General features: G+C 32.1%; 2 protein-coding genes across 5 annotated transcripts in view; both read right to left on the bottom strand.

Annotated features, from left to right (window-relative positions):
- The window catches only part of LOC114328240 (1-acyl-sn-glycerol-3-phosphate acyltransferase beta), a 70,605-nt gene extending 59,302 nt beyond the window's left edge, over positions 1–11,303 (bottom strand). The window contains exon 1 of the mRNA XM_050659592.1: positions 11,283–11,303. The gene's annotated coding sequence lies outside the window, so the exon portion shown is untranslated. The remainder of the gene's footprint in view (positions 1–11,282) is intronic.
- Positions 11,304–19,099: 7,796 nt separating this feature from the next.
- LOC126890556 (1-acyl-sn-glycerol-3-phosphate acyltransferase alpha) overlaps positions 19,100–23,677 on the bottom strand; it is a 98,716-nt gene continuing 94,138 nt past the window's right edge. For all 4 annotated transcript variants that reach the window (XM_050659582.1, XM_050659583.1, XM_050659585.1 and 1 more), the window contains exon 6: positions 19,100–23,255. In XM_050659582.1, the coding sequence (XP_050515539.1) occupies positions 23,086–23,255 (170 nt within the window). In that variant the 3' untranslated portion in view covers positions 19,100–23,085. The remainder of the gene's footprint in view (positions 23,256–23,677) is intronic.

Below are 23,677 nucleotides of genomic sequence, written 5' to 3'. Positions count from 1 at the left end.
CCTCTTTTTGGTAAGAAATCGGGAAAATCACCCCCTAATTAGCATTTCAAATGAACTTAATTATTACCACTTCACAAGTTTTTTACTCGCGTAATTCTTGATCATATTATGGTCTGTAAGTTTCATCGGTTCAAAGTCCTTATTTTTGAAAGAGCTGTAGTTAAAAGGGCTTGAACGAGTCACTTATCACGAGTGTATGCAAATTTAGAAACACCGAATCTTAACCAATTTTTGTCGTACAGAAAAACAAAAAAATAGAAAGTATTCAGAAAAGTAAAGCCGACTTTTTTTATTGATTAAGATTTTTGGAAATGTCTAACAATTTTTAAGTTATTTTGAAAAAAGCATTTTTTTTTTTAAATTAAAATTTTTAAAAACTTTACTTTAAAACCAAATTTTTTCAAAAATAAGCACTTTATATCGATGAAACTTACAGATCGTATAAACACAACATAAGTAAAGTAACTTGTGAAGCGGTAACGATTAATTATATTTAAGTTCCTAATTAGGGAACATATATTTATCACCCACGAGATGGGGTAAAACTCACCCCCAGGGCAAAATCGCACATCGGCACCATATCAAATTTACAGCAAAAACCGTGAAAGAATGTACTATATGTGAATTTCGTACCTTTACACTAGGATAGCCCCTTAATTTTACTTTCAATTAATTTTTGAATAATAATGTTTTTAATAATTAACTTTAAAATTACTGTTATAATTCTTTGAATAATTTTTCTCTGATTGGATATGGCTTGTACAATGTCGTGTGTACTGAAATTGAAATAGTATCCCCTGGAAGTACGGAGAAATGTCGTTGTTAGTTTCGTTGGAGGTTAGGGGGGCAAGGGGGGGGAAATAAGTCTGGGAATAGGGGCGCACGAGGAATACTTGCATTGGGGCGCAGGTCAGACTAGTTACGCCACTGGCAGTGGGTGCCCCTGGGCAGAATTGGTGTGGGACCCTACCTCCTACCATTAAAAAATTGTTGTTATAACTATGGTATGCAACCAAGTATAGAGTTTTCCCTTTTAAAAATTAAAAAAAAAAATGTTGATCTACATTTATAAATATATTTTTAAATAATAAAAAATACAAGAGGTGTAACTTGTTACCGTAAAATATTAAAAATAAATATTGTAAAATGTATGGTAAAAAAGTCTGGGTATTTTTTAGATTGTTGAATTGAAAATTCCTTAATTATGCCTGAGATATCTATTTAGTTCCTTTAAGACATCGTGTTTAATGCTCATTATAGAGAGATAAAACGCTCTTGGCCCATCATAGACCGAAGGCGATTGTTAATTAACTTTAGTTTTGAGAATGATCACTCTCCACTGTAGTTAGAGACAGCAAGGCTGGACTTGCTCTCTAGAATTCATACATACACCATTTTTTTCACTTATTCATAAGCTACACTTATATTTTTGATAAGAATGTTTTTTCGATAAAATACTTACTTTTTTAGTCATTTGCAAAAAAAATCGTCTAAAAACGTGTTTTTTTTTTGTTGAAAAATGAACATATTTACTCGCAAATTTACTGCAAATAACTGAAATAATAACAGACTTCTTCAAAGAAAAATTAAAAAAAAAACAGAGATCCACTATATGATGGAATTATACTGCATCAAACGGATACCAGAGAAACCACCCCCTTACGCAGCATACAACGAACCCGACGTCGTAACATCCATAAAGATCAGACGTCTGCACTGGATGGGCCATGTTGAACGGATGTCGAAGACTGAAACACCAAAACATATAATGAGGCAGACACCAGTAGGGAGAAGGTCAAAGGGAAGACCCAAAGTTAGATACATGGAACAAGTGGAACAAGATCTGAAAACACTTAAGATTACCAACTGAAAAAACAAAGCAAGGAACAAAACAGAATGGCGGAAAATCCTAGAACAAGCCAGGACCGAAAATTATTGTCGAGCTACTGATGATGATGAATAACTAAAATAATAACACTACATAAGTATTAACTTAGTGAAAAAATGCTATAGAACAAAAGTTGCTTAGAATTCGTCAGTTTATCCATTTCCGGACTTATTTTGAACTTATTTTTTCACACCCGAGGAGGGGTGAAACTCACCTCCAGGGCAAAAGCACAAATCGGCAAAATTCACTTTTATTCTTTGACATGTTATTATTTATGTGTATGCCAAATTTCATGTCAATTCAAGCGGTTCTTTAAAATTTTGAGAAAAAACAGTGAGTCAATGGACTATTATAGGTACCAGTAACAATGAGAGCACACAGCACAATTTTATTTAATACGCACCATTTGAATGATTTTAGAAATTAGCATTTAAACTTGTATCCCAATTATTTAACAGTTAACAATCCAATGTACAACTTAATATTTTCCGGCCTCGCCTGACCATGTTTGTATGAGTAGCATGACTTTATTTACATTTTTATATTTTAAAAGTCCCAACCCTCCAAATACTAGATAGGAAACTTCTAGGCTATCACAAAAATAAAGTAAAAACTTACCTTTTTCAACAGGGGTAACAGTACGAAATAATACAAACAGGTGAGTGGTGAGTAATATTGCTGTTTTACTAGATTATCGTAAATACTATTACAGCTGACAATTATTATTCTTTCTCCAAGTAGCACAAAGTCACAAAACAAATGAGTGGTTTAGTGCCAGATTTTCAGACTTGCTTATGCCACAATTTTTGTCAACAGGATAATTTAAGGTCAAACTCGTAACCAAATTATGACAACAAAAAATAATGAATTCCACTTGATTATGTTCTGAGTATTTTGCAATCCATGCAAAAAGGGTATTTAAAAAATATGCATGATGTAGAATATGATTTAGAAGACAAATAAATTATTGTAGGCGTAGGAGGCAAGTTTGGCTCAAATTTAAGTTCAAACTTTGTAAATGTGGAGTAAGCAATGTTTTGATCAATGTTATTATATTCAGTGGCGTAGTGCCAACTCAAGATAACGATAAATAAGAAATTATTTTTGATACACATAATTATGTTTGCATAAAACAAAAATTATTTTATGTGAATAATGTGCTTAGTTTTTTATGTTTGGGATTTTGTGGGGGCGCCGGGCAGCTGCCCAGCCTGCCCTGCTCCCTTAAATCCGGCCCTGACCCTTTTACCTTACGGTGTCGGGTTTACAATTTCTACATTATAATTACTAGTATCCATACTAATTATTTAAAAACTTTTTCCATTCTTTTCGATTCTTCGCCACATTGGTTGCCTCTCTCAATGTTATTCTTTTCTTTTCTAGTATTCTTACTACTCCATCCCATGTTGTTATTGGTCGTCCTCTTTTCTTCCTTTTCTGTATTTTTGCTTCCCAAACCTTCTTCACTGGTCTCATTTTGTCCATTCTTTGCAAGTGTCCCCATCAACTAAATTGTCTTTTTTCAATGTATTCCAGAACAGCTTCTATATTAAGATCTTCTCGTATACCAGTATTTCTTAATCTATCATGTCTGGTCACATCTTTAACTCTTCTTAGATATTTCATTTCGACTGCTTGAATTCTGCTTTTTTCTCTTTCATCCAACACAAATGTTTCACACTCATAGGTTAGTATAGGTCTGAATATCGTCTTGAACACGTTAATTTTTGTTTTTTGTGTTACTTCGCCTTTGTTTATAAATTTCTGGTTCATTGCATACCTAATAAAGCTTCATTGTTTTGTCTATTATCTATTCTTAATTTCCATCTCCGTTCTTCCTGTTGCATATATTTCCACCCTTAGATATTGAAACGATCTTACTTGCTCAATGTTAACATCTTGAATTACTATATTTAATATCTCTGGGTTTTCATCATTAACCAGTACTTTTGTGTTTTGTTTGTTTATTTTCATGTCATATTCTTCTAGACCTTCATTCCAGAGAATTAGATTGTACTGTAAGTTGTTTCTACTGTCCGCTATTATTACTACACAGGCTGATCAGGTCTGATCATCAGCAAAAGCTCCTTCAGATATTTCTACTTTTTGTAAATTTCTATGTCCTACATATAATTTTTTATCCTTTGCTCTATATTTTATGATAAATATCTAAAAAAATTTTAGTGAATATAAGATTCTTAGTTGTATGTCAAAAAATGCGCAATAACGACGTCTTAAAACTCACCAAATTTCATTTGCATATCTTAACCGGTTTTAAAACAATATATAAATCGCCAGTTTGTAAGAAAAACTTCAATATCCCGTATCTCGTAAACGAAGCATTTGCGGGCATACGTTTATAAAGAAAACTGTTATAAATTTTTCATACAAAATTACCCCTTAAAGTTTGCCATACTTATTTAAGAACATCCTGTATTGATGAAAAACATGGCTAGTTGTTAAAGTACCTAACTTTTTTATGGACCAACATAAGCGAATGAATCGAAAAACAGAATGTTGAGAAAAAATGACGCCATAGTTGGGTTTTAATTTCAGTATTTTATAAATGCTAGAATATTCCACAGGGAGACGCGAATTAAAAAAAAATCACAGTTTGATTGGTACTCTCGGTATACAATGACAATTTACATGTCTAGCAACAATATTATTACAGCGATATTGTTAAAGAATAAGCCTATAACATATTAAAAAAATCACTTAAATCGGACAACAGGTTTAGGAAACTCGAGACATCAAAAGTTACCCATTTTTAAGGTGGGCGGTAAAATTTGCCGGTCAATGCTTCATAGACAAAGACAAGGCGAAAACGGCTGGTTCGTTGGAAAAAATATTCCCATGAGATTTTTTTGCATAATCACATTCGTGAGACATCCCAGAATCAGGTTCAAAAAGTTGCCCACGTGAAAAGTGGTCCAAATTTTTTTAACAATTTTTTTTAATCAAATTGCAAAAATCAATATTTTTGGCCTGGACAATTTTTTTTAGATTTTTTGGACCATTCTGGACAAAAAAGGTCTCTTATAATTTTTCTGTAAAGTTGATCGTTTTCGAGTTATAAGCAATTTAAAATTGAAAAAAACGAAAAATGGCGATTTTCAAAGCTTATTAACTCGGTTAAAATTTATTATTATGAAAGTCAGAAAGTGACTAGATCAAAGTTTAAAGTTCCCCTACAAGATCCTGAAGAAATTTTTGTCATTATTTTATTACTGCGCTGTTATTTTTAAGTATGTAATAATAATGAGCGCCATGCAAGTGTTAGGCGGCCGTAAATGCAGAGTGCGAGAGAGATGCCAGTCCGGCAGTCCAATTGTGCATCTTACTCGCACTCACATTTACAGCCGCGTCAATACGATCTAACCGCTCATTGTTATTAATTAAAAATAACATCTTAGTAATAAATTAATGACACAAATTTTTTCAGGATCATGTAGGGGGAGCTTTAGTCTTTGATTTAGTGATTTTCTGACTTTCATAATAATAATTTTTAATGAGTTATTAAGTCTTAAAAATGGCCATTTTCGAGTTTTTCAAATTTTAAATTACTTATAACTGGAAAACGATCAACTTTAGAGAAAAATTATGAGAGACCTTTTTTGTTCAGAATGATACAAAAAATCTAAAAAAAAATTTTCAGTGCAAAAAATATTGATTTTTGCAATTTGATTAAAAAAAATTGTTAAAAAAAAATTGGACCACTTTTCACGTGGGCGATTTCTTGAACCTTATTCTGGGATGTCTCACGAATGTGATTATGCAAAAAAATCTCATTTTTTTCCCAACGAACCCGCCGTTTTCGCCTTGTCTATTATTACATTATAATCCAGAGCTAGTCTATGGCTTCCTAGACCATCCATTTCATCAATTCCGGTTCTATTCCATCTTCTTTTCCAGTTTTTCCGTCTTTAATTATTTTTGTTGCTTCGTTACCTCTTCTTTTTCTATTCTCCATGTCCTGTTTTCTTCTTCCCTTGAGCTTGATGTGTCATTTGAGATCAGGCTTGTGTTTATGTTTTCTTCTAATTTAATATTACAGGTGTAATATTCTTTCAACACTTATTATCTGTATTATTTTTATTATTAAGTAATTATTTCTTATTTAATTATTATTATATTAAACACGTGACATTTAAATGAAGTTAACTTACTAGCCTATCTTAAAAATATAATAATTATAGAAGTACCTACTGATAACTTTTTGTAAAGAATAGGTACTAAATTGTTTTGTGCTACACAATTATGAAAGTAAATACCTACTTCAATTGTATTTAAATGCAATAATTGTCGGGACATCCAATTATAAAAATAAATGATGGCGTAGGTACAGAATAATGAAGCAATTTCACGGTTTTTTTGGTATCTACTAAACACTACCATTAGTAACCAATAAAAACAACTCTGACACTATTTGGAGACAAATAAAAAGGGTGCTTTGCTTAATAATTGTGGCCTAATCCCATAATATAACCATAATATTTAACGTGAAATAAACATATATAGAAGCAACAGCCACCAAAAATAAAAGTAGAGGATATTGAGACAAATTGATACCCTATCGTCAAAAACATCTGCTATCACATTGGATTGTATTTTAAAACTTGATAAATAGAAAAATTAATGCAAACACGAAGATCTAACAGGTGGAACATATAGAAGTTGGAACGAAGTTCATTACAGTGTGTCTGCGTAACTTGGAACCATATGGGAAACTTTTTTAACATAAATTTTACGAAAAAAAGTTATTCTTCATAGAGAACGCTGCATAGTCTAAAACCTAAGATGCACAATAATCAGATATCAAATTTTATCAACGTTCCTACAAGGTATGTAAAAAAATATGAATTTCGCTCGAGAGTAAAGTGCCTTTATATTTCACATTATCGAAAATTGTTATTAAGAATAGTTGTTTGGAATTAAAAATTTTTTTTAGAAGAACGTAAATGCATGTTATATCATAATTTTTAATTCCAAACAAACTTTCCTTAATAACAATTTTCGATATTGTGAAATATAAAGGCACTTTACTCTTGAGCGAAATTCATATTTTTTGACATACCTCGTATACTGTTGATAAAATTTGACATCTGATGATTGCATTTTAGGTTTTAGACTATGCAGAGCAGTTTATGAAGAATAACTTTTTTTCGTAAAATTGATATTAAAAAACGTTCCCATATGGTTCCAAGTTACGCAGGCACACTGTACCTACCTAGGCTCACAAATCAACCAAAGTAACACAATAGCTGCAGAAATCAACAGACGTATAGGTATATTATCTAAAAAATAGATCATACTATGGATTAAAGAAAGTTTTAACATCAAACATAGTCACAAAAAGAACGAAAATATTGATATACAAACTCTCTTATCAAGCCCGTCTCACTCCTCACTTAGGGTCATAGGCGCCCATGCCCATGGGCAAGGGGGCAGTGCCCCCCTAGCTTTTTGGGAAAGAACAAAAAATTAAATTTGTATTGTATATACATAAATATATAGACAAACGTATTTTGTCAAAAAATACGTTTGGCCTCCCCCTAAAAATTTTTATATGGGCGCTCTTGCTTAGGGTACGTTCAGAGGGAGCGAAGAAAGAGTGCGAGCAAAGAGCAAAGAGCAAAGCGTTGAAATCAAACTACTACTGAGAAACCGAGGTACACAGAGTGCTAGCAGAGAGCAAAGCGGCGAAACCAAACAAGTTTGATTTCTCCGCTCGCACTCTTTGTGCGAAAAAAATGAATATCGATGCCCTGATAGCTGAAGTGTTTCAAAGAAAGCTGTTATGTGATCAGAAAGATTCCCTATTCAGATGACGACGATGACTTTTTTTTATAACTTTATGCAATTTTATAATTAAATAAATATTATGTAACTTAATAATTATTTTTAGTTCTACAGTGTGGCAAAACCAAATGAAATAAATTCATTATTTCGTAAACCGACGACTTTAAGAAAAAATCCGGAAACAGATCGATTTTTATTTTTAAATTATGTTTTTTTGTCATTTACATACTAGTGACGTCATCCATCTCGAAGCTGAAATAAAAAATATACATGCGGACTAATTTAAAAAAAAGGTCATTTCATTGTTGTCTTCTTACCGGCGTGAGAAATACAAGATAAGATTTACTATTTTATTTGGGCATAAGCCACAATTCGAGTTTGAAATCAAGTTTACTTGACGTTTCAACTTTCACTTCAGAAATCGTTATCAATATAAAAAACATTCATAAATTAAAAATTTAACTTTGTTTCTGGTGAAGCAACGCAGTTGGAACAAGCAGAATATTATAATTGTCACCGTAAAGCGAAAAAGGTAACGCACAACTTAAAATAACCTATAGATTTCTAACTTCGTTTCTGGTGAAGCAACGCACTTGGAACAAGCAGATATATTATAATTGTGTCACCGGAAAGCGAAACAGGTAACGCACAACTTGGAAGAGCCTATAGTTATCTAACTTCGTTTCTGGTGAAGCAACGGAGTTGGAACAAGCAGATATATTATAATTGTGCCACCGGAAAGCGAAAAAGGTAATGCACAACTTGGAAGAGCCTATAGTTTTCTAACTTTGTTTCTGGTGAAGCAACGGAGTTGGAACAAGCAGATATATTATAATTTTGCCACCGGAAAGCGAAAAAGGCAACGCACAACTTGGAAGAGCCTATAGTTTTCTAACTTCGTTTCTGGTGAAGCAACGCAGTTGGAACAAGCAGATATATAATAATATTTGGGTCACCGGAAAGCGAAAAAGGTAACGCAAAACTTGGAAGAACCTACAGTTTTCTAACTTCGTTTCTGGTGAAGCAACGCAGTTGGAACAATCAGATATTAATATAATTGGATCACCGGAAAGCGAAAAAGGTAACGCACAACTTGGAAGAGCGTATAGTTTTCTAACTTTGTTTCTGGTGAAGCAACGGAGTTGGAACAAGCAGATATATTATAATTGTGTCATCGGAAAGCGAAAAAGGTAGTCCCTGAAATGTTCAGGACTGAAACAATCGCTTAAAATTCGAGAATTTTTACGATTTTATACCAGATCATAAATGATTACAGTGAAATCTTCTGTTAGTGATCCCATAGTAAATAACGAGGAAAAAACCTCATGATACGATCTCGATAAGGTAAACATTTGGTCTTACATTTGAAATATTTTATTAGAGATATTTTTTACTGTTTATTTGGAACGTCAAATAAACTTGATTCACACTCAAATTGTGGCTTATTTCACATAAAATAGTAAATTGCATAAGATGCCACAAGAAAATAGTTTCAAAACAATACCAAAATAAGATGTAGTAGAAGTACATACAGAACAGAGACATGATTATCTACAATTACTAAATGTTCGTAAGTTTCCTCTGGATCGCGGAAGGTTCGTCAAAATGAAAAATTTTAACGAACATTAACTGCGCCACGTTATCTTCGCCTTAAGACATTCAGCAGGTATTTATTTTTGATTTTTTCGAGTAGGTAGTCAAAAGTCTCCATTTTCACCCTGAAATATGCTTTTAATTTGACGGGATCCTCCTGTGGCTCTTTGAATAAATGCAAAATTCACCGTGATTACCGCGGGATTGATTATTACGATGAATTCTCTAACATTTTCCGCGAGCCAGGAAGTACCACGTTTTCGGACAGTTTATTTGTATTTTATTTAAAGATTAAATAAATTTTTACTTACTATTTTCCAAAATTTTTTATTAAAACAATACCAAAAATTAAAAAAAGATTAGAAAACACCAGGATTTGAACCGGGGACCTCTTGATCTCCAGCCTAACGCTCTATCACTGAGCTATACCCTTTTGTATATACGGGCTAAAAGATTTCTCAGACATAGTGACAAACATACGAAGTGAATTATAAAATACTTTAAATATTACTTATTATCTTATTCCCGAGGTAGATAAGTCCAAATACACAAAAATTATAATAATAGTTATTTATGATATAAATGTTAAAAGCACAATTTTAGGGCACGTATGTGAAAGATTCGCTTCGCTCATTCTGCAATTCACATGAGTGCCTTAAAAATTGTACTTTTTAACACCTATATCATACAATATTTTTTCTACAAACGTCTTATATATCAACAAATATAATTTATTCATTCTCAATTTCAGGACAATACCCACAAAAACTTTTACTTGAACTTGACTGACATTTTTATATTTTTCTTGACATTACTTCAAAACTGCCTATACTGTCAATATGTAAATCATAACAACTATAGAATAACATCTACTTTTATTTTTGTATATTCTAACAAATTTTAATAGTTGTTTTCTACAAACGTGTTGAAAATGCAATAATACAGTTTAAATTAAATTTAAAAAAACCTTAAACCACCTTTTTCAAATTGAGCAAGTTGTATTATTAATATTAACGTTAATAAATGAAATATAAATATTTTGACGTTTCACAATTTGACAATTCACTTTTAACTGCAGTGCCTTAAAATTTTTAAAGTACAGTGGTGCTTTAAAGTAGCATTTTTAACGCTCCTATGGAGTGCTATAAATTGCATTTTTAACACGTTTATAGAAAAATATATTTAAAAACACTAATATATCCTTTCCACACCTTTTCTGGACTGATACATACATAAATTAAAACATTTAATAACGAACTCCATACTGTCTGTGTGCGCATGCGCGCAGATTAATAAAATTTCACCCTCAATCGCGCCTAAAGAAGTATAACTTCAAAAAGAAAATAACTATCTATGACTGCCGAGTGGAAAAGAACTAAACTCTCTCTCGTCTCGCGTAACTACCAGCTCCCACTCTGGTTTAGCACTTCTTTGCTCTTTGCCCTTTACTCTTTGCTCTTTGCTCGCACTCTTTCTTCGCTCCACTCTGAACGTGCACTACGCGTCCGAAACGTGGACGATGACAAAAAGCGATGCAGGATTTATAAAGGGGTGCAGGATAACGGATTATGGCGTAGACGCTATAGTTTTGAGCTTTACCACCTTAATAGTGAACCTAGTACCTAGTATTGGTAGGTCTATCAAAATAAACAGGCTGTCCAACACATTTATAACCAAAGACCAGATGAAGTGATGAAAAGATACAGGCCCAGAGCCCAATTTAAGGACCACGTGAAAGATGACTTACAAAAATTAAGAGTACCTACAACATTGAAACATTGTAATATCAAGGCTAAGAATAGGAAGGCATGGAAGTTGATTCTAGAAAAGGCCAAGACCCACAAGGGGCTGTAGAGCAAATGATGATGATAAACAAAAACGTATAAAAAATTAACCATCTGAAGCGTACATTCGTGTAAATATTATTGATAAAAATGATTAAAGCAGTTTCTCATAAATACTAAATACAACCAAAATATTAGCAATATTCTGCACTTACTGTTTTAAAATATACCTATTATTAAAATGTTTCAAACAAGAACGGCGTTATGTTCTACGTAGAAAGGTATTATCTATAGTATTATGTATATAACATATCGTGAAGTGAATCTCTACAAATATAAGCCGTCGTCCTGTTTACTTATCTAGGTCAAAAAAGATATCTCCAGTATGTACAGCTTTTTCATAGGCGCTTCAATGTTCTACAACGGGAGAATATGGTATTTTAGTTATTCTTCTATACGTAAATCCTTAAACCTCTGAGTCAGATTATTTAGTGCTTATCCATGCGTTAATTCCAGTTTTATTCTGGTCTGCTACTCTCTTTGCTATCATTTTCTCAAGACAAATCCAGGGTAAAAAAGAACAACATCTTTGACGATATAGGTCTTTTCAACGCTTCTCAGTTGTTTCGAGGTTCTGTCATATGTCGCATAATCCGTTTATAATATTAATATACGACATATGACAGAAGCCCGAAACAAATGAGAAGCGTTAAAAAGCACTATTCTTCAATGATATTACAAATTGCTCACACTACAAAATCATATACTTATGTGATTCTTAACATCTATTTTTACAGGTAATACAAATTTAACACCATTTTTTGTTTGTTTCAGACTTTGATTTCATAATAGACCAGTAAGGATCTGCGAAAAAACGTGTATTTTTGGATGTGAGCGGTGGCATTCGGATTTTTGCAGATAAAGTTAGGTGACACATTCAGTACTAATAATTGACTTATGCTCCTTCTCAAATATGCCCGGAACATTAATAAAAAAATTAAAATATTTAAAAATTTCGAAAAACATCGATTTTTTTCTGCTTTCTTTGCTTATAACTTTAAAACGGTTCGTTTTAGAACAAACTCGTAGAGAAATAAAATAAAGATAATTGAATTTTGTATGATATACGACTGGTAAAAAATGTCTTAAGGTATTACCTTTTCTGCAATATAGCAATAAATACAAAATAAGGGGGCAAAATAAGTCTGTTGTTATTCAATATTTTTTAACCACTTTGGTGGCACTTAGAACCTTAGTAATTCGCTTAGGAAATTCTTTGTTAACATACTTAAATCGTGTACCAAATTTTATTAAAATCGACCTAATAAATTTTGCAAAATAAATTTGCAATCTAAATGTTTTTAAAAAAGTTCAAATTTTTTAAAATCTTTCTGAACAAAAAGTAGACCATTTAGAAGTTGGCTAATTTTTTTACATATAAAAAGGTGCTCTACCTATCTAATACACTTTACAGAATTAAAATCGGATTATTTAAGGGGCCCCAGCAATGTTTTAAATTTATGAACAATTTTTTGGCTTATAAACAAATCATCATCATCATCATCATCCAACCAATTTACGTCCACTGCTGGACATAGGTCTCCCCCAATTGTTTCCACACTTCACGGTTTTGTGCTGATTTTTGCCAGTTTTTACTAATCCGCCTGATATCATCTGTCCATCGTGTAGGCGGCCTTCCTCTACTTCGTTTATCTTCTCTTGGTCTCCACTCCATCAGCCTTCGTGCCCATCTTGAATCTTTCAGCCTGGCGACGTGTCCTGCCCAGTTCCATTTGAGCCTGGTGATACGTTCTACAACATCTGCGATACCGGTTGTTTGTCTGAGATCTTCATTTCTTATTTTATCCCGTAGAGTTACGCCCAGCATGGATCTTTCCATGCGCCTTTGAGCAACCCGCATTTTCGACGCTGTTGCCTTGGTTAGAGTCAATGTCTCTGCTCCATATGTCATTACCGGTAGCACACATTGGTCAAACACTTGTCTTTTTAAACCGATCGGTATACTGCTCCTAAATATGTCTCTCAGAGCTCCGTAGGCTGCCCAAGCAAGAGTTAATCTTCTTTTTATTTCGCATGTTTGGTTATCTCTGCCAATTCTAATTTCATGACCCAAGTAAATGTACTTTTCCACTAGTTCTACTTCTTGTTCGCGTATAATCAGCTGTCCGCTAGGAATCAGATTAGTCATAAATTTAGTTTTAGAAAAGTTCATTTTCAGGCCTATTTTCCAGCAGATAGCGTCTAACTCATTTAGCATTTTCTTTACTTCTCCTAGGTCATCAGTTATAAGGACTATATCATCTGCAAAACGAAGATGATTTAACTTTTCTCCATCTATTTTGATCCCTTTATTGTCCCAGTTGAGCATCTTAAAGGCATATTCCAGAACAGTTATGAATAGTTTTGGCGAGAGTGTGTCGCCTTGTCTTACGCCGCGTTCTATGCTTATTTGTTTGGTTTTATCATGTAACTTAACACTCATTGTTGCCTCTTTATAAATATTATAGATGAGTGTACTGTAACCGTAGTCAATACGGCATTCATTTAGAGCTTCTAAAATGCTATCCAGCTCTATCGTGTCAAAGGCTTTATGAAAATCCACGAATGCTAGGACAAGGGGTTTATTATATTCTATTGACTTCTCACTTAGTAACTTGACTGCCTGCAGATGGTCGTTTGTCCCAAAGTTTGATCGAAATCCAGCTTGTTCTTTTGGCTGGTAAAAATCTAGCTTCTTTTCTACTCTTGATGTCACTACTTTTGTAAAGAGTTTGTATAAGTGGTTTAGCAGGCTAATGGGTCTATAATGTTCTTAGTCTGTCTTATCTCCCTTCTTATGCAAAAGTATTGTTACTGCGTTTTTCCATTTTTCAGGTATCGACTTTTGATGAAGGCATAAGTTGAAGAGATTTTTTATTTTACCTATAAGAATGTGGCCTCCGTTTTTAATGGCCTCTATTACGACTCCATCTTCACCTGGTGCTTTTCCATTTTTCATTTTTCTCAGTGCTTGATGGATTTCGCTAGTGGTTATCTCTGGTAGTATTTCGGAGCCTTGGTTTATTATTTTCTTTGAAACCGCTTCCCTCAGATTATTTTGATTCAGCCTTTGGCTCCTATATAGTTCCAAATAAAATTCTTCTACGATATTTAGTAAATCTTCTCTGTTTGATGTTATTTCGCTGTTTTTATTTTTTAATTTATGTATTTCGCATTTTCCGTTGGTCAATTTCCTTCGTAAAACTTTCAAACTTTTATTTTCTTCTATGGTTTTCTGGATGCTTTGAGTTTTATACTTCCTTAGATCTTTTCTGATTTCCTTTGCCACTTTCTTGTTGATGTCTCTTAACGCACTTTTTTCAGTATTTTCGCTTCCTCTCATTTTACTTCGCGTTTTGATTAGTTCTCTAGTTTCTGGGCTTATTTTTTCATCTCTCTTCTTTTTTGGGCAGTTTTTTCGTTTGTTTTTATAAACAAATGGCTTTGTTTAATAATAAAAAAATTTATTTTTAGCAATGCAAATAATTAAAACCGGTATAATTTGACTTAAACTTTCCAATGCTGTCAGCAGAATTGCTATTTTATTTTTTAATCAAACGTTATTCGAGTTCAAAAATTGCAATTTCTCGATTTTTTGAAAGTTCCACCGCGTTTATCTCGAAAACTATGCATCCTACGAAAAAACTTGTAAGAACATTTTTTACTTAGAATTGCTCAAGAAATACAAAAAAATGTTTTATTTTGCGAAAAATCGATTTTATGTAATTCCTCAAGTTCTTTGTTTACAACAATCTTATCGACATCCGAATCAACTGTTACCCAAAAAATTCGTGTTCTACGGGTCAAAATACATAAAAAAAACTTGGGTAAGTCCATCTAAATAAAGGAGCCCGTAGCACCCCCTCCTGGCCACAGCACTAATTTGTTTATAAGCCAAAAAATTGTTTATAACTTTAAAACATTGCTGAGGTTGCTTAAATAATCCGATTTTAATTCTGTAAAGTGCATTAGATAGGTGGAGTATTTCTTTATATGTAAAAAAATTGACAAATCTTTGTATGTTCTAGTTTTTGTTGTGCAAGATTTTAAAAAATTTTAAGTTTTTAAAAAAGTTTAGATTGCAAAATTATTATGCAAAATCTAGTAAGTCAATTTTAATGAAATTTGGTGTACGGTTTTAGCACATTAGAAAAAATTTTTAAGCGAATTAGGAAGGTTCCAAATGTAACCTAAGTGATGGAAAATCATTGAATAAGGACAGGCTTGTTTTGCCCCCTTATTTTATATTTATTACTATTTTGAAGCAAGGGTGATAAATTAAGACATTTTTAGCCAATCGCATCTGATAGAAAATTTAATTATCTTTGTTTTATTCCTATAGGACTTTGTTCTAAAATGAATAGTTTTTGAGTTATAAGCAAAAAAAATTAAAAAAAAGAAATTTTTTGAAATTTTTAAATATTTTATTTTTTTCATTAATGTTCCGGGCATATTTGAGAAGGAGCATAATTCAATTATTATTAACGAAGTTATCACCTAACTGTATCCGCAAAAATCTGAATGCCACCTCTCACATCCACCTAAAAACAGATCCTTAAATCGTTTTAGCGTCTATTCATTAGGCAACCAGCTATATAGCAATATAAACTGTCCAACAAAAAAAAAACTATAGGTACTATAGAAAAAAAATTTTCTTAGCTATTTAGGTATATTTTTAGCATTAAGTCAGTTACTGTTACTGGTACTTCTAGCTAGCGTACTTTCTTTATTCGGGACCGGCCAAATGACGATGTGAGTTAATGAATCCATTCATTGAACAAAAAGGAGTTAAATAACTTTGAAATGACGGATGTCTAACCTACGGAGCCCAAAAATTCAACCTACTATTAGCAAAAAATGTAACAAATCAATAATCTTAGAAATATTTTCCCAATAGGGTTTTTCATCGATTGTCTGTGAATGACTGTGAATGAAAAGCCCTATGGAGATGTCATTCATATCCTCTAAAATAAAATAGTCTAAAATCTACACACCCCGCAAAAACTTATTAAGACTTCTTCATCTTCTTCCTTTATATAAAGCAATTTTTCTTGTTAATTAGCGGGTTGTTTCCCGTATGTACGAGACATGTTAACCAGAGGCGTAGCTACCGCCGTATCAGCTGTATCAATTATACGGGGCCACCGACATTCAGGGGCCCCAGCACGGCATGTCGACACAAAATTCCATTCAAAAAATTGAACAAAATGTTCTACAATTATTTCACTATTAAAACGCTTTGAACAGTGTATATTGTTTGGATATCGACATTTTCGTGAAATAGATACTTTATCTATAATATAAACTATATTTATGTACAGGTACCTATCTATTTTCTGCCTCTCGCCTTTCTATAACTACAGAGCTTTTTGGTTTTCAAGCTACTTTTTATTGTCTATTCATTGTATAATGCATAATGCCAAATTGCAATATTTGTAATGGCTTTACCTTTGAATATTTGAATTGAAACATTGAAACACTGTGTATTGTTTGCGTATATTTTCGTGTAATATGTTCCTTATCTATAGGTAAATTGTATTTAGGTATATCTATGTATTTGCCATTCGCTCGCCGTTAAAATACAGAGCTTCTTTGTTTACGTTCATTTTCTATGTCCATTTACACTTGGTTTGAAAAAACTGAATCTGTTTTAAAACAACGAGTCTCAACAATTCAAATCTATTTTTCGACTTTGGTTTATTAGAGTTCTTTAGGGTTATTATTATTAGGGTTTTCTACGCAGAACTGATTAGTTTCTACGGGTGTTTATTATATACAGGGTGTTTCATTAATAATTGAAAATAATTAAATTGTAGATTCCTGGGCTCAAAATATTAACGATTTAACCCAAAAACAAAAAACGAAAAGTGGTACGTTTATTCCAGAGATGATTCGATTTCATCAATTGCCAATTTCTAGTACCGATCATATGCGTCCGTTTTTGGGTAGGTCAACGGATATTTTATTGCATTACTTTTTGTTTGTTTAATTTTGTAACATTGCTTTAGGTCGGTAAAATACACAATTTTTTTTAAATTTTTTTCAAATTCAAAAAAAGAAACATATTCAAATCGATTTTTCTAGAGCACGGTGTATCCTACCGACTTAAAGTAAGAGTAACTTTTAGTACTAGAATACCTCACGATTTAATAATCCAGTGTCAAAAATGCTTAAGTCAAAGACAAAAAAGTTATGCGATAATATAACCGTTGCCATACGCAAAGAGGACGCATCTGACCGGTACTAGAAATTCACAATTTATGAAATCGATTTATATCGGGAGATGCATTCTGTCAAATGCCGTTTTAAAGTCAATTAAGCATAAGAATGTAGGCTATTGTATTCTAAAGCTTTCTCTATAATCTGGTTTATGAGGAATATTGCAACTGTACACGACCTTCCAGTACGGAAACCTTGTTGCACTGCTTAGTTCTGAGCTGATTTATTCGTTCCTGCAAAATTTTAGTTGTAAATTTCAGGTAGTATTTAGCAAATTGATATCTCCGTAGTTTTCTGGTTGTTACTTATTGCCCTTTTTTTCATAATAAGATTGTCTTTCAATTTTCTAGTATTTTATCGTGTCTTATAATCTTGTTAATTAATGTTGTCAGTTGATCCGTCATTGCCACTCCACCATATTTAAATAAATTTATTTGGAATCCCGTCTTTACCTGCATCTGTTATGATCCTTAAGAGGATGGGTACGTATTTTCGGCTGCAATGCTATTCAAATGGGGATTCATTTCTTTCGAATCCTGAGAAAATTAGTATTTTTGAAAAATTTAAACGCAGAATGAAAGATTACGTTATTGGCGAGGGCCTAAAGTCCCTGAGAACTTCTATAATATTTATTTTAATAAGTTACAGGGGTGAAAAACTAAGAGAAAATTTAGTGTGACATTTAATTTAAAATATCTCATTCAAAATAAACTTTTTATTTATTCTAAGGGACTTTCGGCCCTCGGCAATAATATGGTCTTTCATTCTGCGTTTAAATTTTTCAAAAATATTTATTGGTTTTATCAGGATTCGAAAAAAATGAACACAATGTCCGTGGTAATTTTTCCAAATCTATCTTTGTCATACAACGCACTCAGTCGAATAGAATATTGTCAGCATACTGTCAGTCAGAGAGTGACAATCAGTGACAATTTTAAATATTTGACATGGCATCGGGAATATTTTGAGTTATTGATTAAATAATATTGTTAGTGTATCTGATAAATAATTGATTTAAGACGTGAAATTAATAAAAAGTTATTTATTGTGTATTATTTGTGGAAGATCCAAGCAGAGAATAATCAGGATATATTCTGTGATCCAAGTATTTTGTTGTTAAAGATGTTCAACATTGTAAGCGTTCCATAGTAACATTATATTTTTAAAAAATCACTTTAACACTTTTCCTCTTTTCTCGATTGAGTATTAGTTTTTGTTGTACATATAAATTATTACAATCACTGAATACATAGTTAGTGAAAAAATTATCACATTTATTAACTGAATTAATAATTTGCAATTATAAAAATAACAGTTATCCAAGAACATTCAAAAGCCATCTCTTTAAATTAATGATGACATTTTCAAGTAGAATGACATTCTAATAATGTTTAAATATCCATACCAGTGTGAATTTTACTATTATACACGTAATTTGCCGTGTAAGAACAGAAAAAGTAGGGATACCCGTAAAATATTTGCGAATTATGTACCGATGACCTTAATAGTTTAAGTTTTTTTTGTACTTCGTGCTTGTGAACTTCTTAGTTTATGGTCATTTCTGGCGCTTGTGGTTATGTGGTTCCGACATCATGTATTGTTTCTCTGCATACAACTTCTTTAGATAGTCAATCCATGCATCATTTTCGACAGAACGGCTGGTCAAGTATCTTACGTGAAATATGTAACTGTAGATATTTTGACTACTTCGAGAATTGAAGCAATACCTAATATTAAAAAAAAAACAAATCTGTTGAGTTTGTAACTTATTTATTTCGTAAATATACAATCAAACAGAACCAAACAAATCATAAATCATAATGTTACACAACAGTCAACTAACAAGTTAAACCTAAAACTAATCAGTCCTTACATGTCATACGGCATATATAACATCGACAAAAGTTCGCCAGTAAATCAATACTGAACGAATTGTTTTTTATACAAGTAAAAAAATAACAGAATCACCGAAGCAGATTTTGGAAGAAGCACCAAGAGTCCACAAGGGGCCCACGAAATATGCTATTCTACATTTTGATCGTGAACATCTAGGTTTAAAACAGACGAATCACTCTACAGCGCTACTCTGTGGACCCACAAACTGGCTGAACCAGGCGATTTTTTAGCACCAATGATTTTGTAATGGACGCCACAGTAGCGAGGATCGGCGACCGTGGCCAGCCACTGTCGCTCTTGTGGAATGGCACTTTTAATTTACATAAAAATTTAGAATACAGCGTAGCGCTGCAGAATGGTTAGTCTGTTTTTGCCCTAATCATCGGAAGCTACTTTCTTAGTGGTTAAATTTTATATAGTCTCAATCGATTGTTGGGATGTAATTAACCTAAACAACTAAACATATTTTCATTTAATTCCGTATATGCACTACCAAAACGCTAAACTAAACTAAATATGGAACTTTTTAGTTCAGAGAAATAAGAAAAAAAATATCCTGTTAGTGACACAGCCCCTTCCAGGCCGAAACTAAATTTTTTGAGTAGTATGGATATCTATAATAATAACCTATATGTTTCCTGCAGCCGATTTTGATGATATACATAAACTTACGTGCATAGAAATCGGCCCACTTTTGGTCATTTTTGATGTCTTATATTTCCTAAACCTGTTGGCTGATTTAAGTGATTTTTTAAACATTTTATAGCCTGATTCTTTAACCATATCACTGCAATAATATTGTTGCTAAACAGGTAAGTTTTCATTGTATACCGGGTGTACCAATCAAACTGTGTTTTTTTCTCAAAGTTCGCATCACCCGGTGGAATATTCTAGCATTTATAAAATACTCAAATTAAAATCCAACTATAGCCTCAGATTTTCTTAACATTATGTTTTTTGATTCATTCGTTTATGTTGGATAATAAAAAGTTAGGTACTTTAACAACTATGCATGTTCTTCTTCAATACACGGTGTTTTTAAATAAGTGCGACAAACTTTAAGGGGTAATTCTGCATGAAACAATAATGACAGTTGGCTTTATAAACGTATGTCCGCAAATGTTTCATTTCCGAGATACGGGATGTTGAATTTTTGGTTGTAAGAGCTAGTTATTGTGGATTTTTTGACATACAATTAAGAATTTTATACTTACCATTAGCGTGCATACGGGTAATATTATCGGTCATATTACACGTATGAGCGCTAATGGTGAATATTAAATTCTTAATTGTATGTCAAAAAATGTGCAATAACTACGTCTTAAAATCCACCAAATTTCATTGGCATTTCTCAACCGGTTTTAAAGAAATAAAATAAATCCTCAGTTTGTAAGAAAAAATTCAACATCCCGTATCTGGAAAACGAACCACTTGCGGACATACGTTTATAAAGCCAACCGTCATTATTTTTTCATGCACAATTATCCCTTAAAGTTTGTCGCATTTATTTAGAAACACCGTGTATTGATGAAGAACATGTCTACTTGTTAAAGTACCTAACTTTTTTATTGTCCAATATAAACGAATATGAATCAAAAAACAGAATGTTAAGAAAAACTGAGGCTATAGTTGGGTTTTAATTTCAACTCGGTATGCCGGTACGTACAATGAAAATTTACCTGTTTAGCAACAATATTATTACAGTGATATTGTTAAAGAATCAGACTATAACATGTTCAAAAAAATCACTTAAATCGACCAACAGGTTTAGGAAATATGAGACATCAAAAATGACCAAATTTTTAAGTGGGCCGATTTCTATGCACTTAAGTTTAGTTATAAACAAATGAAGATCAAAAAAACGGAAAGTTTTGCTTTTTTCGTCTATTGCCAAAAAGTTAAGCATTTTAAACAAATTTGAGAGTAAGAAACTCATAAATCGTATAAAACACTTCAATGTGGCGTTCGCTGAATATGTCTATCCTTATTGGTTGCTTAGAAAATTGCAAAATAAATCATAAATTTTGTGTTTTTATAAATATTCATAACTGATATATAAATTAACTTAGAACCTTCTTATTACAGATAATGGTGAGACTTCTGGTGCTTAAATTATGCCCTAAATTTCAAAGCAATTGGTCAAATAGTTTAAAAGATATTTAATTCTTTTATCCCAAATTAATTTTTTTTGCAACACTACAAGTCAGAAAATGAAGTTACAGTAATACTTTCGATAGTTTATGAGAGAAGAAGATTTACACTATTAATTTAATTAAAAAAAAATGACAAACAATAATTCTAAATATTGCAAAATTATTTTGCAAGAACATGTGAATAAAAAAAGGGGGGCTAATTTCATCCCTAATTGCCCTAGAACAATTGTATTTCTTTCTAAATGTGTATAAAAATTCAGTCTTTCTAAATATGGAAAAATAATTTTTCTACTGGTAACGGTTAAAAAGTTATTCTAATTGTTTATAAGTAAGCAAAAAATCGACATGTTTTTGCAAAATAATTTTACACTGTTCAAATTACTTTTTGTCATTTTTTTTATTAAGTTTAGAGCATAAATGTTCTTCTTTCATAAACTGTCAGTCCGAACTATTACTGTAACCTCATAATTTTCTGAATTATAGTGTTGCAAACAAAAGGAATTTGGGATAAACAAATTAAATAACTTTTAAACTATTTGACCAATTACTTTGAAATTTAAAATATAATTTAAGCACAAGAAATCTCAGCATTCCGTGTAATAAGAAGGTTGTAACTTAATTTTTACATAAGTTATGAACATTTATAAAATCTTAAAATTTATGACTTTTGCAATTTTCTAAGCAACAAATAAGGGTAGACATATTCAGCGAACGCCATATTGAAGTTTTATATATGATTTATGAGTTTCTTATTCTCAAATTTGTTTAGAATGCTTCACTTTTTAGTAATAGACGAAAGAATCGAAAATTTACCATTTTTTGATCTTCATTTGTTTATAACTATGTATATCATCAAAATCGACAGCAGGAACATATAGGCTATTATTATGGATGTCCATACTACTCAAAAAATTTGGTTTCAGTCTGGAGGGGGATGTGTCACGAGAAAAATCTTATTTCTCTGGTATTGGCAATGGTAATTATTCTTATTTCTCTGGTTATGGTAATTTTCTGGATGTTATAGAAGAATGAATATCATGAATAGAGAATGAACATATACTAAAAGACTAAAAACAAACAAAATATTACAAAGTATTTTTTCACATAAGTTAAAATGTATGATATAGCTGCCATGGTCGTGTTACATGGTCATACAAGAAGAAAGTACGTAGAATAACTTTCTGGAAGATGCCATGACTCCAAACGAAATGTGATGGATAGAATAGGAGTTTCTCTTATTCAGATTATATAATTAGCTAAATTACTGGTAAAATAGAAAATTCAGATTATTATTATAACCTTTTGAATCAACTGGATATAAAAATTCATGAGAAAATAGCTGTTTTACAGAAAAGAAGACTATTTTTCATCAACACAATTGGCACTGCTCCATAAGCTATTTCAGAAATCACTAAAATAAAGTACGAATTGTTGCAGCATCCACCTTATTGGCCAGATTTAACACTTTCTGATTTTTGGTGATCGTCACAGTTCAATTTTCATCAATCGAATTAGAAATAGCAACCGTGGAAGTAGATACCGGTTGGAGAGTATATTATTAAAGAAAATTACTGGAATGGTCAATCAGCGTAGTATATTTCAAACTTTTATATTGAATGTTTATTATAGCTTCGGTGCATACTTCGCAGACGCCTCAAATTTGTACATGCCTAAGTTTTTATCTTTGGATTCAGTTGCTTTTTATTTTGGCTTCGGTTCCGTTCATCGTACTCGTTGGTGCAGAAATTTCGTCCACGTTTTCAGATAACGCTTTGTACGTTTGATCTATTAATTTTGGAATGTCTTCAACGGTGCAACCTTCTGTGGGAATCGTTGGAAGAATCCTGATAGTTACAGCACCTGAAACAAAAATAGAGATTGCTATATTACAAAAAAAAACAGAAGGAGTTCCCGGGAATTGCCTTTGTACCATTTAGTTAAAAAACTTAAAATTCGAAGTAAAAAACGTCTGTTGTAATTGGTATAAGATAAGTACAGTAAAACCTCGATATAACAGACCTCTATTCGGATATATTCGGACTATTCTAACAGACTTCGGATATAACGGACAAAACATCCGGTCAAATGTAAAAAAATTAAAAACGTCCTGTTAATATTATATCTACATAATTAACCCTGCCCATACCAAGATACATTGCATAACAACGGTGTCCCCGTGAACCCCAAAAGCTGTATTTTACAAAGTTTTTCAATAAACTTTTTATTATTAGGACTTATAATGAGGACACATTTCTGAATAGTCTGATTTATTTTAAACCTAT

Source organism: Diabrotica virgifera, chromosome 8, assembly GCF_917563875.1.
Source record: "Diabrotica virgifera virgifera chromosome 8, PGI_DIABVI_V3a".
NCBI classification, from domain to species: domain Eukaryota; kingdom Metazoa; phylum Arthropoda; class Insecta; order Coleoptera; family Chrysomelidae; genus Diabrotica; species Diabrotica virgifera.
Note: the sequence above shows the minus strand (reverse complement) of the source record. Positions and strands in the feature narration are given on the sequence as shown.